The 20,171-nt window shown below is 54.3% G+C and overlaps 1 protein-coding gene and 1 long non-coding RNA gene across 3 annotated transcripts; one reads left to right on the top strand and one right to left on the bottom strand.

Moving 5' to 3' along the window:
• Positions 1 to 209: 209 nt before the first annotated feature.
• Positions 210 to 10,089, bottom strand: LOC130705977 (uncharacterized). The gene is made up of 3 exons (XR_009006398.1): positions 9,929 to 10,089; positions 5,816 to 6,092; positions 210 to 4,234 (listed from the first exon to the last, which is right to left on the bottom strand). It is a non-coding gene; the product is annotated as an uncharacterized LOC130705977 (long non-coding RNA).
• Positions 8,546 to 19,849, top strand: CACNG1 (calcium voltage-gated channel auxiliary subunit gamma 1). Of its 2 annotated transcripts, none has more exons than XM_007185547.2 (4): positions 8,546 to 8,919; positions 17,396 to 17,470; positions 18,601 to 18,738; positions 19,192 to 19,849. In XM_007185547.2, the coding sequence occupies exons 1-4, from the start codon at positions 8,685 to 8,687 to the stop codon at positions 19,392 to 19,394; spliced, it is 651 nt and encodes a 216-aa protein (XP_007185609.1). In that variant the 5' UTR covers positions 8,546 to 8,684; the 3' UTR covers positions 19,395 to 19,849. The 2 variants fall into 2 exon arrangements, with proteins under 2 accessions (XP_007185609.1, XP_007185608.1); XM_007185546.2 differs by having other exon boundaries at positions 8,553 to 8,919; positions 19,168 to 19,849.
• Positions 19,850 to 20,171: the final 322 nt, after the last annotated feature.

Here is a 20,171-nt window from a genome sequence, read left to right on the forward strand (position 1 = left end):
CCCGTCCCAGCGGCTTCTCTGGCTGGTGCCCGTCCGTTTCTGCCCTCCGTGCTCCCCAGGCTGTGTGGGGAGAGGCCCTGTTTGAGGTCCCTAGTGTGCAGTTGGCAAGAGGAGAGGCCTGGCGGCGGGGAGGAGAAGGTGGGGGGCAGGCCTCCCTGCAGGGGGCTCAGAGCCAACCACGTGACTTCTGCTCCTGAGCTGGTTCCTAATATAGCACCCCTGGCCGCCCAGCCCTCGAGTTGGGCGGGGGAGGGGAGGCACCGAGGGGACCTTAGAGTCCAGAGCGGGAGACGGGGCAGACACACCTGATACAGATATTTTTAAACTTGCAGCTTCCAATAAAACTGCCGGTGCAACCTCAGGAACAGAAGTCTGTGATCAAAGAGGGTGAAAAACCCACCCCCTCGTGCTCACAACTTCAGGAAAGGGGGCTGGGAGGGACCTATGTCCTGACCTTTGTCCCTTGATAAGGGTTCTCGGAGATACGTTAACCCCTGTGAGATCTCCAGAGTCCACAAATTAAATTGCAAATAACTAGGTGCTTTTTAAAACAAATAATACTTAGGTTTTTCTCATTCTAAGAGTATTACATTTTACCTTTAAAAAGAATCTGCAAAATACAGAAAAGTTAAAGAAGAAGACACTACCAGCCAAAATCCCACCACCTAAGATGTAAGCACAGTTAAGGTCTCACTGCACCCAAATGTACGTGGGGTCAATACCCTGCCCCTGTTCACTGTTATTCATTATGAGAATCTTCCCATGTCTTTAATTTAGATTATTCTTCGAAAACATAATCTTTAATGACTGCATGACACAGAGATCCCACCATTTATATAACTATTGCCGGATTCGGGTCTCTAGATCTTAAACAGTGTCTGGATGAGACCAAAGTTTGGGGATATTCAGGCTGCCTTTGGTTAAGGTCTGGTGACTTCTCTGGGAATTCCCTGCCAGTCCAGTGGTTAGGACTCCGTGCTTTTACTGCCGAGGGCCAGGGTTCAACCCCTGGTGGGGGAACTAAGATCCTGCAAGTCGCATAGCCAAAACAAAACAAAATGATCTGGTGACGTCACATGATGAACTTCTGGCCCAGCTTTATCCCAGCGGCTGGTGAGAAGACCAGCCTCCTCATCTACCACCAAACACAGTCAGGATCTTGTCTGCGTACGCACGGGGGGTCTGGGCTGTGGCGATCGTGGCCTTCCCCCTCCACTCCCTGCCAGGAGGCTGTCTTCACACTGAATGCCTCTTGGAAAGCTGAGGCTGCTTCTTTCAATTACAAAACCTCATTCCTTCCAGTCACTGAGTGTATTAGCTAGTAAGGCTATGTAACAAATGACACCAACACTCTGTGCTCTTAAACAACCATTAAATACGGTCACAGAATCTTATCTCTGCTTGACAGAGGCAGGGTCAGCCTGGCTTAGCTCTGCTCCTGTGCCTGGGGCCTTGGCTGGAAGACTCGGTGCCCGATGGTGGGGGCTGGAATCATGTCAGGCCGCTCGGCTCACAGGCCTGGCGGGTGATGCTGGCTGCTGACAAAGACCTTGGCTCCAGTTTTCAGCCTGAATGTCTACACACGAGGCTTCTCACAGCACGGTGGCCAGGTCCAAGGGCGGGTGTCCCCAGAGCAAGAGGGAACGGTGGGAGTCTCAGAGGTCACAGAGCGTCACTCCTGCTGCACTTGAAGCGTCCAGTCGAAAGCCTGCTTGAGGTCAAGGGGAGAGGAAGTGGACTCTTCTTGTTGACGGGGAGCGGCATGTTCCGGAGGAACGTGCGAGAGCAGGAAGGCAGCTGCAGCCATTTGGGAAGATGCACTCTGGCCCCCTAGTCTCTGCAGGCTTCTCCACCCGCCGACCCTCCCTTCCACCTTCCGTCTCCACTGTGTCCTCTGGAACTGTCCTCCCGGGACAGATGAAACCTTCTTCTCCCCCAAGGACTCTCCTTTCCCCTGCCCTCCTGCTGGGCTTCCCTGCCAGGGTCCCAGTGTAACACGCAGGCTGCCCAGCCCCATCCTCAGTCCCAAGAGGTGTGGGGCTGGAAAGGGAGAAGGGAGATCTGAGGGACCTTAGGATCCAGAGGAAGCTGGGGGGCAGATACACTTGATTCAGACACTTTTAAACTTGCAGCTCCCAACAAAACTGCCGATGCAACCACAGGAACAGAAGCCTGCGATCAGAGGAGGTCTGAACTCATGTCCTTGGACTTCTAACTGCAGGAGAGGAGAGTGGGGGGATGCTGACAGCTCCAGACCATCGCTCCTCCACCCTCCTGGGGAAGAGCCTTCTCAGAGGGCCTGGGCAGACCCCGCGAGCGCTTTCTCACCTCTGTCACCTCCTGAACACCCTCCCGGCTTCTCCTTCACGCCATCAGAGGCTTCCGCTCTGGCACGAGGCCTCCTCTGCAGCCCAAGTCCTGCCACATCAACGTCCATGGGGCCAACACTCCGACTCCTGGCCTCTCAGCTCTCCGGCCTGCGCACCTCCAGGGACCACCTGACCTTGTCGTGTCCACTCACCTTCATCCCCAGCCTGGATCTCACCACCTCCCCTGACTGTCCCCCCCGCCGGATCATCGGGGCCCCCATCCTCCTCTGACCACAGCTTCCACTGCGTCCAGTTCCTTTGCCCATCCCCCCACTATACCGGCTTTGCAACCTCACCAAGCCCTTCAGGGTCTTGACCTCTCCATTTTCTCCCAACACGGTGACATTTCCAGGTCGCAGGGCGACCCTAACCATGACCTAACCAATCCTAACCAGACCTGACAAATCATCCTTTAAACCCACCCTTGCCCTCAGTTCCCTCGGCCTCTTCCTTCTAGTTTTTCCCCCTGGAAGAGCCCCAGCCCTCCTTCAGTGTCACCTCCCACCTTCTCCATCCCTGCACCTGAGCTGCAAGGCGATGCCAGAAAAAATCAAGAAAATCATAAGTCAGTGCGTGTGGCACACAGAATAGTGGCCCCCCAAAAATGTCCGAGTCGTAATCCCCAGAACCTGTGACTATGTCACCTTTCGTGGCAAAAGGGACTCTGCAGATGTGATTGAATTACGGATCTTGAGACAGGGAGATTGTCCTGGATTATCTGGGTGGACCCCACATGATCACAAGGGTCCATTTAAGGGAAAGAGGGATGCAGGAGAGTCAGAGAAGGGGATGTGATGATGGAAGCAGAGGTCGAGCGATGGGATCTCTGAGTTTGCAGACGGGAGAAGTCTGGGCCCCTGGACAGAGGCAGAGACCGTCCTTGGCTCACAGGTTAGAACTGGGGACGGCAGGCCTGAGGCGACAGAAGGTCCACGCTGAACCTTGCAGGGAGGGACAGGAAGCTGGAGGTTGAGACAGCAGGGTGGCGCTTTGTTTTATAGTCTTTTAGGACATACACCCAAGGCCATTTCTCAGCCTAACAAAGCCTGAGCTCAAAATCAGATCAACACGTTTCTGAAGAGGGTTCCCCCACCCAGGTGTGCCCTGGCCCCGGCTCCAAATGAGGCCCCCTTCTGGGAGGTGTTTCCTTCCCTCAATTATGTCTGGTCCTTCTTGGAAAAAGAGCAGTCTTTTGGGGCAAATGGAAGCTGGTTCCTCTGGACGAGTGAAGTGCAGACAACTCCCGATGGGCTGAGTGCGGCATCTCTATCTGAAGAATGTCTGCGGAAAATGTCGGCTCTCCCTCGTGCACTTGATCACACAGGTGGCAGTGGTGCCCTCCTGGGGTGCCCCTCAGCACCTGGCAGCACATTAGCCTCTGGTCCAAGCTGTACTGGGTTAGCCCGGGCTGCCACTTCTTATGCCCCTGTGGCCATGGAAACGTCCTTTGGCTCCTCTAGTGGTCAGTTATCTGAGCTTCTGTGCCCTTCCTTCAGCCCATCTGCCCATCCATCCATCCGTCATTCAACCAACCTTTATGAAGATCCAACCCTGGGCTCAAATCCAGGGGGTTCTCTGAGGGAGCCCAGAATGAGTACATTAATATAGTCTCCAGAAGCTTACAGCCCATCAGAGAAAGCTGATCCGTCTGTAGTCTATAAGCAACAGTCGTAGCAATAACCAAGCTGGACAAATTGCCAACTACATCAGTCGGCTCAGGCTGCCGTGACAGAACAAACGCCTTAAAGAACAAAATGTGTTTTCTCACAGCTCTGGAGGCTGGAAGCCCTAGATCATGGTGCTGCACGGCTGGGTTCTGGTAAGAGCCCTCTTCCGGGCTTTCTTTGCCTTCTCGCGAAGTCCTCCTGTGACAGAGGAGAAACAGCAAGTTCTTTGGCGTCTGTCCTTATAATCCGTCACGGGCGCCCCACCCTCGTGACCTCATCGAAACCTAAATACCTCCTGAAGGTCCCACCTCCCAATACCATCCGGTTGGGGTTTGGGCTTCAACGTACGCATTTAAGGGGCCCTAATTCAGTGCGTAGCATCTACCGCGGGCTGAGCTGGTGAAGTGCATTATCTCAAGTCCTAGAGGAAAAGGCGTTTAGAGGTTAACTGGCTGAAAGTCACGCAGCTGGAGGCCGGCAGGGCAGGGCTCCGACCCTGCAGCTGGCTGGCTCCCGCACCCACAGGCCAGTCCCCGGGGAAGGGTAGGGCCTTAGCGGAGGCTGCTGGTGTGGCCCCGCTCCGGCCTCCACGGAGCCCCGCACCCGGCCCGGCGAGGCCTGGGGAGCAGAGCAGACAGCTGGCCGTGCCTGCAACCCCTGGGGCTGCCAGCCTTGAGCTAGACTGACACAAAGCCTACTCCAAAAGGAAGAGGGCGTCCATCTTTCATGCTTGTGCTGCTGGGCTGAGGGCCAGGACCCCTGCGTGTGGCACAGACCTGCCCTGCACCGAGGCCCGGCGCAGCCTGGCTTCTCGGAGGGGCCTGCGGTGCTGCTGTGGCCGAGGCTGAGTGCGCCCGCGGGCCAGGCCCCCCGAGGGCGCTCTCGGAGACCTCGGGGGGCTCCCGGCGCTGGTAAGCTTAGGGCGCCACGCCCACCACACCAGGAAATGCGCTTCTTCCTGGATGGTCAGTCCTAAAGCTCCAGCATCTACTTCTTGCTCTTCACCTGCTGCTGGGCTGGGGCGCCTGGCACACCGTGGGTCCGCATCAGGCGACCCAGCGCCCCCTGAGACCCCGGCCGCCTGGGCCCTGGAGCCGGGCCCACAGGGGCGATGCCAGGGGCCTGAGGCCGCGCGTCGCATGCCAGCTTCCAGGAGTGCTCTCGGGGGCAGCTGCCTGAAGCACACGCGCACTCTCTGAGCTGAAGCGAGCCGTGACAGGTGCCGGCAGGTCACTGGGCTGTGACAGGCGTGGGGGATGCGGGCAGGGGGAGGAGGGGGCAGAGGTGAGGAAGGTTCAGAGAGACGCTGTCAGGAGATTACAGCTTGGATGAGGGGCTGGTGTGTGATGCAGAGGTTCAGGCCGGTCTGTGGCTGGAGCCCCGAGGTCTCCGCCCTGTGCTTGTTCACGGGGGTCCTGGTCTGTGACGTCCTGTCTCTAGGCCACAGGTTCCTTAATCAGTCACAACGGGGTTCAGGACACGCTGCCCCAAGATATGGTACCTTGGCATGCTGCACATTTAAACTGAAGGAACTGGAGAAACGGCAGGTGCAGAAGGCCTCTCTGACCCTCCCCTGAAGCAGGTCATGAGACACTCACGTGAGAGGTGCCCTCCTTATACCCAGAAGAAAGGAGCAAATGTCCCACAAATGCAGAGGAGCATCTGAATGAACAGACCTTGCTTCCCCGCCCCCCACCAGTTTCCTGCCCTTCGCTCAATCCTTTTGTCCTGTTGTATGTTCCACTCTTTTTTAAAAAAAATATTTATTTATTTACTTACTTATTTATTTATGGCTGTGCTGGGTCTTAGTTGGGGTGTGCGGGCTTCTCTCTAGTTGTGGTGCATGGGCTCCAGGGCGCGTGGGCTCTGTAGTTGTGGCGCGCGGGCTTAGCTGCCCCGCGGCATGTGGGATCTTAATTCCCCGACCAGGGATCGAACCCACATTGGAAGGTGGATTATTTACCGCTGGACCACCAGGGAAGTCCCTGTACCCACTCTTCATCACACACAGCACGCATTAAAACGCTCAGGTATAAATCGTGAACAGCGTTTCTCTCTGGATGACGAAAGGGGTATTACAGACAAGGAATACAAAAAAAACAAGTATCACTTTTCTTCTCCATATACATGTATGTGGTTGCATTTTTATAATGAACATGTTTTCATTCAGGGAAAAAAAATTAAAGTATTACAATAAATACACTACTCAAAAAAAAAAAAGGCTCAAGTTTAACAGATTCTTTAAGTCTTCATGTTTTACAAAGACTTCTGTGCCACATAAAACTTACATTAGGACTTCCCTGGGGGCGCAGAGGTTAAGAATCCGCCTGCCAATGCAGGGGACACGGGTTCGAGCCCTGGTCCAGGAAGATCCCACATGCTGCGGAGCGGCTGGGCCCATGCACCACAACTACTGAGCCTGCGCTCTAGAGCCGGTGAGCCACAACTACTGAGCCCACGAGCCACAACAACTGAAGCCCGTGAGCCACAAATACTGAAGCCCGTGCACCTAGAGCCCGTGCTCCGCAACAAGAGAAGCCACTGCAATGAGAAGCCCGCGCACTGCAATGAAGAGTAGCCCCCGCTCGCTGCAACTAGAGAAAGCCCGCGCTCAGCAACAAAGACCCAACACAACCAAAAATAAATTAATTAATTTTTAAAAACCCATTAATTTGCATGCTTTTCTCTTGTCAGTTTGTCTTTCGTTAGGGTAGAGGACAAAGATATTTTTCCTCCTCTACAGTCAGAATAGATCTCGAAAGTTCCTCCCAGCTCCAGCCACTGGTTAAGAGTTTGGGCTCTGGGTTCTGAAACCTGACTTCACCATTTACCTGCTGTGTGACCTTGGACAAGTTACTTCATGTCTCTGAGCGTCTGGGTCCTTATCTGTAAAGTGGGAGTGATAGTTGTCTTCACCTCATGGACTGGTGTGAAGATTAACTGCAGTGGTATGGAAAGGCTTAGCGGCGTGCCTGGTAGGTAGTAAGCACTCACTGAGGCTGAGCTCTCACTATGACCAGCATTGTTATTAGCAGTCTGTGACCTCGCGGCTGGACCCCTGGATGTTCCTCCTCACACAGGCAGTCTTTCTGTAAGCTGTGTCAACCAGAGGCCAGGATTTTAGAGGTCAAACCCCTGCCCAGCTCAGGGGTCTCTTCCTGGCCATGCATCAGCTTCTTGGATACACCCCACAAGAGGCCCCTGGTGACCTGAGAAAGGAGGTGCAGAAGCCCGGGAGCGGTGTAGGGGCTACAGTCTGGAGTGCCGGCCCTGGGCTGGAGGGGGTGTGGGTAGGCGGTCCCCAAGCCCCACGTGTCCTCTGTGGCAGCACACGCCCCTTAGCCTCTTAATAGTCACCTGTAAATCGACCTACTTCTGCTCTTCCTACTTAAGTATATTTATTTTGTACATGACAATGTAACTGGACAATCTTTATTACCTGCCATTAATAGAAGGTGCAACTAAAAGGGTACAGTGCCAACAGCACCACAGTCAAATCCAGCTGGGTGTTTTTTTTTTTTTTTAACTTTGGGTTTGTTTGTTTGTTTGTTTGTTTGTTTGTTTGTTTATTTATTTATTTATTTATTTATGGCTGTGTTGGGTCTTCGTTTCTGTGCGAGGGCTTTCTCTAGTTGTGGCAAGCGGGGGCCACTCTTCATTGCGGTGCGCGGGCCTCTCGTTATCGCGGCCTCTCTTGTTGCGGAGCACAGGCTCCAGACGCACAGGCTCAGTAATTGTGGCTCACGGGCCTAGTTGCTCTGCGGCATGTGGGATCTTCCCAGACCAGGGCTCGAACCCGCCTCCCCTGCATTGGCAGGCAGATTCTCAACCCCTGCGCCACCAGGGAAGCCCCCAGCTGGGTTTTTTGTCCTCTCTAGGCTAGTCTTGGATTTACAAGCATCAGAAAGGTGTTAAAGATTTACTAACCCCAGACAAAGCTTTTCTTCTAGACCTCACCGGGCGGATGGAAAGAGAATTGATAAGGAAATAGTGCGGGCTGATGCGAGGCTCCGGAGCCGCCGGAGCTCCTCCTGCCGTTTAGGGTGTGGTGGGGTTCAGGGCTGGAGAGCCCGCCTGCGCGGTGGGCTCCAGAGGCCCCGGGCAGGGCATCCCCGACGTGTCGCTCGGCAGGCTCCCCCCAGACCCCCGGGACGAGGACCCATTCACGCCCCCGCCACCCGTGACCGGCCCGCCCGGTGCAAGGACAGAGGCTACGCAGTATGCGCCCCCCGGGGTCCTTTCAGCCCCAGAAGGAAGATGCTCGCACAGCCGGGCCCGGCTGCCTGCCCCTCGCCCCTCCCAGCTCAGGTCCCCCGAGGAGAGCCCTGCAGTCACGTCAGCGCCGTCCCCCCCGCCCCCCCTGCCCACCCACCAGCGTGCTTCTGGCTCCAGGAGCGAAGACGGCCCTGAAACCCGAGGAGCAGCCGTCCTGGGCCAGGCGCCGGGATGGGCATTAATAGAAGCCTCCTCAGGCCGCTGACACGTCTGGGCAGCTGCTCGGCCCGTCCAGCGCCCCCCCGCCCACGGCCGGCCCCCTCCGGCCCCGCCGGGCACACTGAACAGCTGCGGCCGCCCCGGCCCGACCGCCACCTGCCCGGGAGGACGCGGCCGCCGGACCTGCCCCAGCGCCCGCCGCTCCGCCACCGCCATGCCGCAGACCGAGGCCCTGAAGGTCCGCCTGACCCTCCTCTGCGTGCTGGCGGGCATCGTGCTGGCGCTGGTGGCCGTGGTGACCGACCACTGGGCCGTGCTGAGCCCCCACGTGGAGCACCGCAACGCCAGCTGCCAGGCGGCGCACTTCGGCCTCTGGCGGATTTGCACCAAGCGGATCGTGCCGGGCGACGGCAAGGACAGGAGCTGCGGACCCATCACCCTGCCTGGGGGTAACGTACCCTCCCCAGCCCCCCTCCTGCCCGTCCGGGTCCGTCCCGGGAAAGCCGCGCGCCCGTGGGCCCGGGGGCGCGAGCTGGGCGGCGCGCGGTTCAGCCGGTGGCCCGCGGCGGCCCGGCAGCGAGGGCGTCCGGCTCCAGCTGTTTGCGTCCGGCTGGGGCTCGGGGCTCGGCGCCCAGAGCGGAGGTCTGGACGGGCAGGCAGAGGCTCAGCAAAGAAACCAGACTAGGGCTCCGGGTGCACCAGGCCCCACCCTCTCCCTGCAGACACAGGCCCCTGTCCTCGGGTGAAAGGGACCCCCGGCGCGGGGGAGGGGGGCGGTTCATTCTCCAGCCTCCAGGCTGCGGTGTAGACAGGATCGGCCACAGAACTTACAGGGCCCTGTGCAAAATGAAAATGCAGGACTCCTTGTCACGATTATTAAGAATGTCAAGACGGCAAGAGCACGAAACCAAGCGGGAGTCCCTCCTGGGCACAGCTCGCAGGTTTGTGCGGCAGGACCGGGCTGTGGACCAGCCATCTGCCCTTTTGCCAGAACTGTGGGTCCTCCTGCACATCTTCCCTGACCCAGGGCCCCTTCAGAATTAGAAAGTGTTTCCTTCCACTGTGATTTAGATGCCGTCCTCGATTTCCTACCGTGTGAGCGAAGCACACATTGAAGGAGAGCTCTTTGTCCAGAACACCCGGTATGAGGGTGGCTAGTCTGTTCCGCAGACGTGGAGCCCTCCCCACGCACAGCAAACAGCGTGGGTGCTGAGGACAGAGGCTTGTGCAGGGAATCAGAGGCCACGACCCCCAAAGGACTATGGGGCTTGACAAAGCCCATCACAGCCTCTGCTTCTTCCTATAAAATACGGATCTTGGGCTCAGCAACATAAAGTCCCTTCCGGTGCTTACAGCTGTCACTCCAAGGTGACAGTGGACCAGGGTGAGTGCAGCATCCCACCTGGTTTTCAGAATTATGCCCTCTGTTATCAGACGGGCTGTTCCTTGAGCCCTTACCTTCAAGAAAGTCACTGCTAAGTCCCCGAAGATCTTGCGGTCCATGTGGAGAGGAAGGTGCCCAAACCCCTTTCTGCCACTTCGCTCCTTCCTCTTCCTTCCCCTCCTGCTGGCTCCAGGAAACCCCTGCCCTTCTCGCTCCTACTGGACACCCGGAAGACTCATAAACACCCAGCTGTCTTGGAAACACCAAGTCCCAGGCCTGAAGGTTTTAACAGGCACAGACATGTGCTTGAAGGGTATCACGTAGCCCAGATGCCCACGCCCCTCAGCCACTGCTGAGCACACCCATAAACAGGTGCCTCATCCAGCCAACTCCCCTGGGCAGGGCAGGGCAGGGCAGGGCAGAGTCTCCAGGGACCATGCATGGGAACACACAAGGTCCTGTCCACCTGTCCTTGGTGCCAGCCTTTTAAAGCCTGGTGAGTTTACAGAGCAGGAGAAGAGAGAGGTGAGGTGAGTCTATACAAGGAGACAGGCGGGAGGGAGGCGAGTGGACCAGCCACAAGGGACGAGCCGGCATGGTTTGGCCTTGAGCCTGAGCAGACTCTATCTCCAGGCTGTCTTATCCTGGTCCAGAGAGAATCATACCTTCCGTACTTGTGAGCGCTGCCTTACCCCCAACAAGCTTCCGAAGTGTATTCCTGCCTTCTTCCCTCCTTTCTCTGCAAGTGGACATCTTTTTCCTTCCCCACCCATCCTTCCTGTGCTCTGTTGGATCACTCTTTTCCAGAGGGAGGAACAGAGTTCATTTGTGTTCTCTCATTTATTAATAACAACATCAACAACTGCAAATACAAACATAGCACTGTCTGCCAAACATTTTTTTTCCTAAGTATTTATTTTATTTATTTATTTATTTTTGCCAGCATTGGGTCTTAGTTGTGGCACATGGGGTCTTCGTTGTGGCAAGCAGCCTCTCTAGTTGTGGCGTGCGGGCTCCAGAGCGCGTGGGCTCTGTAGTTTGCAGCACATGGGCTCTCTAGTTGAGGCGCGAGGGCTCAGTAGTTGCAGCACGTGGGCTTAGTTGCCCCGCGGCATGTGGGATCTTAGTTCCCCGACCAGGGATCCAACCTGTGTCCCCTGCATTGGAAGGCAGATTCTCAACCACTGGACCACCAGGGAAGTCCCCCAAACATTGTTTTTTTAAGTGCCTTACATATATTAACTTTGGATGACATCAGAAAAAATGACAGAGTAAGAACCTCTAAAAATCCTCTTCTCCATAAAAACAATGAGAAGATTAGCCAAAATGGTCAGAATAAACTTTTTCAGAACTCTAGAAATTAACCAGTCTTGCAGCAATCCAGCAAGTGCTTATTCAAGAAAAACTGGTGAATCTCAGTGGGGACAATGAGCTTTGTGGTGTCTTAACGTGCACTATTCCTGTTCTCCCCTCCCCGACTCTGTCATAGCCTTGAAAACCAACAGCTGTGTGAGAAAAGAAAGAAAGAGAGAGAGAGAGAGGGAGGGAGGAAGGAAGGAGGAAAGGAAGGAAGGAAGGAAGGGAAGGGAGGGAGGGAGGGAAAGAAAAAAAAAGACTAAGGCAAAAATGTAGGCTATTTAGCTGAGTGCTTGGTCCTCTGCTTAGCACAAAGCACCTCAGTAAACACTGGGAGATGTGTTGGTTCCAAGCATTTTAGGAAATCTCTGTGAGCTGACCACCAAACTAATTGAGCAGAGGAGATTTCAGTGGCCGTACGTGAATACAGACTTCACAAAATTAATTCAGAAATATCACTTAACAAGCAACAGTAACCAACAGTCACAGGAGCAAACCCTGGGGAAGAGTGGACATCTAATTTCCAGAGTTGCTACCTTTATTATATTGTTTAAAATGTTGAGTTTTAAATTTTAAATTAAAAAAATTACAAGGCACGCAAAGAACTAAAAAAGCATGGTGCATACATGGGGTGGGGGTCAGGATGGGGGATGCAGCCAATAGATCCTTAAGGAGGCCCAGATATTGGACTTACTAGATAAAGATTTTAAATCAGCTATTTTAGATACAAAGAACTGAAAGAAACCATGTTTAAAGAACTAAAATGAAGATGAGAATGATATCTCATGAAATAGAGAATATCAATAAAGAGATATAAACAATTTTTAAAAGACCCAAGAGAAATTCTGGAGTTTTGAAGTACAACAGCTGAAATGAAAAATTCACTAGAGGGGTTATATAGCAGATAGAAGAAAAAAACCCAGTGAACCTGAAGATAGGTCAGTTGAGATTAGCTAGTCTAAGGAACAGACAGGAAAAAAAAATGAAGAAAAATGAACAGAGCCTCAGAGACCTGTGGGACAGTATCAAATGTATTAACATATGCATAATAGCAGTCTCAGAAAAAGAGGAGAGAGGGAGAGAGGTGGGGGCGGGGGAGGAGCAGGAAGGTTACGTGAAAAAGAATGGCTGAAAATTTCCCAAATTTGATGAAAAACATTAATCTACAAATTCATGAAGCTTAATGAACTCCAAGCAGGATAAATTCATACCTAGGCACAACATAATCAAACCATTGAAAGATAAAGACAGAGAATTTTGTAAGCAACAAGAGGAGCAACTCATCACGTACAAGAAATTCTTAGTAAGATTAAACAGCTTATTTTTCCTAGAAACCATGGAGGCCAGAAGGCAGTGGGATGACAGATGATGATGGATAGATAGGTAGATAGATAGATGATAGATAGGTAGATAGATAGATAGATGATAGATAGGTAGATAGATAGATAGATGATAGATAGGTAGATAGATAGATAGATGATAGGTAGATAGATGATAGATAGATGATAGATAGATGACAGCAATCAGGGTCATCAAACCCTCACAAAATCCTTTACAAGGTCCATACTTTATCATCATCCAATCTTACAGATAAAGAAAACAAGGGACTAAGAAGTTGAGTGATTTGACCAAGGTCACACAATTACCATGGCAGAGCAGCCAGGACTCGTACGCCTAAAGTTCACCTTAGTTGCTACATTATACTACTTATTACAACAACCCGGTGAGGAGGCAGGGGGTTCCCATTCTATGCGTGAGAAAACTGAGGCTCAGAGCGGCCTTCCCGAGGCTAAAGTCTCAAATCCAGAGTCTCCTTGCTCTCCAGTCCTTCCCCACACCCTCCACGGCACATACAAACACCATATTCCCAAAAGCTGCTGACCCAAGCAAACACATGAGACACCAACTTTGACATGACGTGATTTAGAGGAAGCCGCGTCGAGAGCTGGTGAAATAGAGGAAGCTTTTCAAGGTCCCACTCAGCCATAGAAAGCTGGAGGCTCTGAGGACACAAATTGCCTAATTTGGGTTTTCCACTGACCACGAGTCTTAGAAGGACTGCCACGCATCACATCAGCATCCGAGGTCAATTCCAATGTCTCCAGAACGAGAGCAGGGGCTTCCCAGTTGTCAGAAGAGGCTGCTTGTCTGAAAGCCCAAATGAATCCTCAGAAAGGTCATCCCTTGCCCTTGGGCTGCGTGGAATGTTGTTTCTTTTCAGACTCTGCCTCTTTAGCACAAGGCAGCAGCAGTGCCCAGTTTCTCTAGGGGCCCATCTTCTCTTCTAGTACGTGGGGCAGGACTGGAGCCAAATGAAAGAACATGACACTACTGACTTCAAGAATCTCAGAGGCTCCCTTTCCCACCCGCAGGAGCCCATGCTGGAGACTGGCCATAACTAGACTTCTCCCCCATACAAGAGCAATGCTCTGAAGCTCTGGGGTCAGGTCTTGAGGATTTCTCCAGCCCCTTTCAATCAGAGGGATGGGGAAACACAGAGCACAGAGAAACCACTATCGGGAGAATCAAGCACTGCTTTTACCAAAAGGGTGAAGATAACCCTGGCATTGATGCAAGTAACAAGTGGGTGAAACATTTCTTCTGACCCTCAGAGCACTCGTTCCCTTGGTTTTGTGCAAATCAACAAGGTTTTTTTTTTATATATATATATATTAAAGTCTGCATCAACGAGCATTGGGTTGATACATTCTCAGTGATAACCCAGAGGCATCCCCTAATCATACAAGCTGTGCCAACTATCAGAGAAAGATCTATATTAACTCAAGTTCAGCTTGGAGTTAAATGTGCCTTCTGTTCTAGTTCTTTGAAATTGGCACAGATATGGTTCTGCATAGATAGTCCCTCCCTTAATCAGAGTCTTTGGTTAGCCGAATATTCCAACCCCAATAACCGATTTATGACATTTTTTTAAAGGAATAATCCACTTAAAGTTTTTAGATCACTGAGTCTTATGACTGTTCACGGTAGACATTTCTGAAACACAGAAAAAAAGAAATACAAATACTAAAATCACTGTGAGCCATTTGCAGAGACAAGGAGGCTGCAGGAGCCTCGGAGCTGCTAATTATGGCCCCAGGTCACCACCCCGGCCTTGGTGTCTCCGCCAACCTGGTCCAAAGCCCTTGCTCCCTCTGCCCAGCGAAGGGGCTGGAGCCCATCAAGGCAAACCTGCAGGTCCTGAGCAAGTGGGATGTAGGCCGGGGGCAGGGGGTAGAGGGACGTCAGAGAGGCAGAGGCGAGAAGGCTCATAGTCTGCACGCAGTCTCTCCCTCCCACCCGCTACCCACGCGGGGCCCGTCTCAAATGTCCTTCCTTTTCAAGTTGCCCTTGATGCGGTTCACCCAGACAGCACCCAGGCTAAGGGGCGGGGGCGGGGACTGCCCATCCCAACAGGACTGTGGGCAGTTCTTGTGTGACACTGGCAGGTGCCCGAGCTGATTAACCCGAACGGGACCACAAAGGGGCCGTGGCCTCCAACGGGCAGCCACGGGCCCTGCAGCGGACGCGTCTCCTGGTCAGCGCAGAGGCCGCTGGCCTTCCTCGTGTGCTAAGTGCAAGAGAGCAGATGGGGTTGGCTCGCCCCTCCTCAAGCCCGAGGACCAGCCACATCAGAGAGAAGCGGAGGCTTCCAGGTGCCCCGCGTGGGTGCCCCCCAGCGCCCATGTGAGAGAGCACTGGAGAGAGGAGGGGAGGGAGGGGAAGACTGAACCTGGGCCCACGTCCCCACCCCCGAATCTGCAGGGCGGCTCTCCCAGGAGCCCGGTGTCTGTCTGGGGGGGGCCGACACCCCGAACTCTCCCTGTGCAAGAGGAGCCTCGGCAACGCGGACCTGCCAGACAGCTGGGCCTTGGCCGGGCTCTTGATGGGCCTTTCGTGCCGAACACTTTCCACTTGGCTTGTGCGTCGTCAGGGAGGGAACTGACCGTGAAACACACTTGAATTCAGTCAGTTCTTTTCAGAGGGTTTTCAATGACGACCGAGATTGGCCCTTAAAGAAGGAAGCAGAAGTTTTCCTCTGTCCAGAGGGAGACACGAGGGGACCTGTGACTCCGCACGAGCCATTCTGAAGCAGGGATTCAGGAGAATCTATAGCTAATCATCTAACAAATATAAGAGGGTTCCATTACGCTTTAAAATAGCACCAGAAGCTGCGAGAGAGAAAAGCACAGCATCAATCCTGAATCACCAGTGGCAGTCACACACCCCAGGTAACTCAGCTCAAAAGGAAAGTGATTTAAATATAGAAGCTCAAAGAAAAGGCTGTTTACCTCATGGAACATTTACTGCTGCTAAACCGGGCTCCATCTCCCGGGGTCACTCTCTTCCTGGGCTTAGGGGAGCAGCAGTGACCCTGACATTGGGGGAGGGGGAATGGGAGGCCACAGGCTTCAGTGGAACAAGATTATACAGGTCAGGCAGACGGAAGCCTGGACCCCAGTGAAAGCTATGACTTCGCAAACCTCAGGTTTGTTTCCAAAAGAAGCTAGGCATCAGACCCTGGTGATCATTTGAATGTAGGTAAAGAAATGGATGCACAAACTAGATGCCATATAGACTAGGAGCAGAGATGTTTTTCTATTGAGGTTCAAGGATCCACAGGAAAAAGAATTCAGTGAAGGGCCTCACAGAAGTAAAAAGCAACCTATGGGCTTCCCTGGTGGCGCAGTGGTTGAGAGTCTGCCTGCCAATGCAGGGGACACGGGTTCGAGCCCTGGTCTGGGAAGATCCCACATGCCGCGGAGCAACTAGGCCCGTGAGCCACAACTACTGAGCCTGCACGTCTGGAGCCTGTGCTCCACAACAAGAGAGGCCACGATAGTGAGAGGCCCGCGCACCGTGATGAAGAGTGGCCCCCGCTTGCCGCAACTGGAGAAAGCCCTTGCACAGAAACGAAGACCCAACACAGCCAAAAATAAATAAATAAATAAATAAATAAAATTTAAAAAAAAATACCAACATTGCCATCAAGTTTCCTTTAAAAAAAAAAAAAAGCAACCTAATTTAGTTTTTCTTTTAAAGAAACAAAATAGTATAAAATAACCCATTCATCTACTTCCTAAATCAAGAGTATAGAATATTAAACTGTATTCAATAAGCAATAAGACTATCCTTTGATTTTACAGTATATCTAGTCATAAGAGAGATTAAAGGAGAAGAATGGAAGAGAAATTATATTGAAAATCAGTGTGAATTTCTTTGTTCTGAGTTCTTCCTCTGCCCCCCATCAAATCCAGATTTTTGGTCCTACTGCCAGCACAGATCTTCTATGGCTTTTCTGACACTAATCAGGTGGGCCAAGCAGCTCACCTGGGGAGGTCTTATCTGGGCTGTTTCTATGGCCACAGGCATTGAGGGCCTAATGAAATGAGCTTTTGATCACGTTTGGCCCTCAATTAGAGGTTCTCTGCCCTTCACCCAAGTCCATATAGATGGCCTACTCAGAAAAGCCCTTTGAAGGGCATTTTAAGGGGCTGCGAGTCAGGCTTCTAAACCTGGCTGAACATCAGAATCTCCTGGAAAGTTCTTGAAAAACACTTTGCTTCCCAGGTCACACCCAGTGCCTCAGGGTGGGCCTGGATGCGGATAAGAAACCCAGCCCTAGACTGGATGTGAACCAGGGTTTCTCAACCTCACCACTACTGACATTTGGGGCCTGTAATTCTATGTTGTAGGGGGCTGTCCTGTACATGGTAGGATGTTCAGCACATCCCGGGCCTCTACCCACCAGATGCCGGTAGCAGCCCTGCCCAGTTGTGACATAAAAATGTCTCCAGACTGCCCAGTGTCCTCTGGGGGCAGCATCAGCCCTGGCTGAGAACCACTGTTTGGCCCTGGGTTGACCACGGGTCCTGTACCCCCTAACAGATGACTTGAGCCCTGGGTCTCAGTTTCCCTGTCTGCCTAATGGGCTCAGTACCCCAGTGCTCTCTGCCCCCTGGACTCAATCAGCCTCAGCTCCGTGATGATTTCCCAGCCTCTAATGCAACCCCCTTTCCTACCAGCGTTTTGGTCTCAGGGTTGGTGAAAGATGTTTGTTTCAGCCCAGAGTCAGGGTTTGGGGAGCAGAAGCCCCCTGGGGGACGGCACCCGCCCTCTCTCGGCTGAGCTCCTGCCCCGGCTGCAGCCCTTTCTCTCAACTCATAGGCCGTCTCCCTCCTTTGCAGAGAAAAACTGTTCCTACTTCAGGCATTTTAACCCAGGCGAGAGCTCGGAGATCTTCGAAGTTACCACTCAGAAAGGTGAGCCTGTGTGGAGAGCAGGGAGGGGAGGAAAAGTGGCTCCCGTCACGCTGCTGAACCGGAAAATCACGGGCGCAAATGCCCCGACTTCCGGGTCTCGATGACAAGCAGCCCCTCCCGATGCATCTGAGCAGCGGCCTGGTCGCCCTCTGCGCCCCGAGACAGCCTCACCCGCCTCCAGGCACCCTGAGCGTCCTGCATCAGGGCTCGGGCGAGTTTGTGAAAGGGACTTGCCTGGTAGCTCCCAGAGGGCAGGAGGAGTCCATTTGCCCACAGAGCCCAAGGGACACCACTGTCACAGGAGCTCTGACGACGGAACAGGACGCAAGATCCCTGCGACGGTCTGCGGGGCTGGCGGCTCAGAGTGTGCGCGGAGTCCCTCTGAGTCCCTCCCTCGCCTATAAGTCACTCCCCGAGAATCAGAGGGTGGGGACTGGGGCAGATGCGTGAGGGCCCCTGACGCACACGTGCCCTGGGGGGCCTTGTGGGAACCGCCGAGCTCGGAGGCACCCCCTGGACGGAGTAGAGACCCGCATGTGCATGTGTACAGAAGACTGCACGCGGCATGGGTATGCACACACACGCACACGCACACATGCCCACATATGCAAACACGCACACATGCACACACGTGCACACACATGCACAGGTGCACACACTCTGACACACACACACACGCAGATCCTCTTGGGCACCGAGCTCTGTAACAAGCCGCACTCCGTCATCCTTCCAGAGGCTGCTGGTCAGTCCCAGGACAGACCACACCAGCCTGAGTGCCACCTTCTGCCCTGACACTCGGAGGAAGGTTTCTGCTCCAGAAAGGTCTCCAGCCGCAAATCTCACGCTTCCTTCCGAGGCCTCTGCCCCTGGAGGGAGGAACTTCAGTTTGGTGCCTGACCTGGGAGAAGGAATTAGGTCGTGTGCACGTCCTGGTCCCACCCCTTAGCCACTGTGCGACTCTGAAGGAGTGATTTAATCTCTCGGACCTCAGTTTTCTCACCTGGGAAAAGGGAACAGTAGAATGTGGTGCTGTCACTAACCTGGCTGCGGCACAAGCAGTGGTGACGAAAGGTGCAGGGGATGAGGCCCCCTCTGAGGTCCCGGCATCCCCGCCCTCTCGTGTGCCGCAGAGTACAGCATCTCGGCCGCAGCCATTGCCATCTTCAGCCTGGGCTTCGTCATCGTGGGGACCGCCTGCGCGCTCCTGTCCTTCCGGAAGAAGCGGGATTACCTGCTGAGGCCGGCAGCCATGTTCTTCGCCTTCGCGGGTAGGACGGGGGCTCCCGTCCGGGGGCCGGGCCTGGGGGGATGCTTCGACCCCATTCTCACGCCTACCTGGGGCCCGGGTGGGGACAGATTCCCAGGCTCCACCCAGGGGCGAGCTTGCCCAGGGCTTCAGCCAGGGCCGGTGGGCCGGGAGGGGGCAGATCTCGGCAATCTGTCCGTTTCTTACCAAGACTTAAACCTCAAGGCAGCGAGGATGCCAGTTACTAACAAAACTTTCAGTTAACGTTGAAATAGTGAAACGCAGGAAGGAACGCAAGGCCGCTAAAGGCAAAGGGCGCACTTCTGCAGCTTCCCGATGGGGGCCTCAGTCCCGGGGCCGTTTCACGCCCCCGCCCCTCCCCTGGCGGGGTCTCCACCTGGAAGCCCACGCGGAAGCCCCAGCGGGGCCCTGAGTCCAGCTCTGCCCCCAGGTCTCTGCATCTTCGTCTCGGTAGAGGTCACACGGCAGTCGGTGAAGCGCATGGTCGACAGCGAGGACACCGTCTGGATCAAGTACTATTACTCCTGGTCCTTCGCCTGCGCCTGCGCGGCCTTCGTCGTCCTCTTCCTAGGCGGCCTCGCCCTCCTGCTCTTCTCCCTGCCGCGGATGCCCCAGAACCCCTGGGAGTCCTGCATGGACGCCGAGCCCGAGCACTAGCCCTCCTGGGCCCCGACCCTCCTCGGGGCTGTCCCCAGCCCAGAACATTCTAGAAGGAGGCAGGAGCGCTACTTCTCCCCGTTCCCACCCGCCCCTGCCCCCCCCCCCCCCCCCCCGGCAGCACAGCTGCTCGCCCTGTCTGAGCACTTCTCTGGGCGGTGAACCCAGCAAGTGGCCGTGGTCCATACCTGCCCCACACAGGAGGAAGGCAAGTGCACAGGCGCTTGGAGAGGCCCGACCTCCCGCTGGAGTTCCCGGTTGTCCTCGATAAGCCCACCAACTGTCCTCTGTGGCTCGTCTACCTGTTCTGGGTGTTCAGCTGTGTGAATGGCCAGACCCCCTCTCCTTCCTGGTGACCCGCACAGCCCCTCCTTGGCTTCTGGGAGACCCAACAAGCAGTTTTTAACTGGTTAGACTCTGACTGTGGTTTGAAATAAAACCTCTTCAAAAACTTGCTTTTTCCTTGACCTTGCGTAGAAATTGTTGGGATCCTGACCACAGCCCGGGGGCCCCGTGACCCAGCAGGGGAAATGAAGGCGTAGCCCCCGGGGATGTTGAGGACTTTTGTGGGGATGAGAGGGACAGAGGGTCTGCTTACCAACGAGACTTAGAGGTTCTGAATTCCAATTTGTAACTCTGGGCCCTGGGGTTGTCTTTGGGAGAAACTAGAGGCGGTCTGACCAGCCACGGGCGTTAAAAATAAAGAGGGTTATTTCCAGAGCTGCTGGCATGCTAGGCATCCCAGTGCTGACACAGCACTCCAGCCGTGCAGCTGCA

This window comes from Balaenoptera acutorostrata, chromosome 20, assembly GCF_949987535.1.
Source record: "Balaenoptera acutorostrata chromosome 20, mBalAcu1.1, whole genome shotgun sequence".
Lineage (NCBI taxonomy): Eukaryota > Metazoa > Chordata > Mammalia > Artiodactyla > Balaenopteridae > Balaenoptera > Balaenoptera acutorostrata.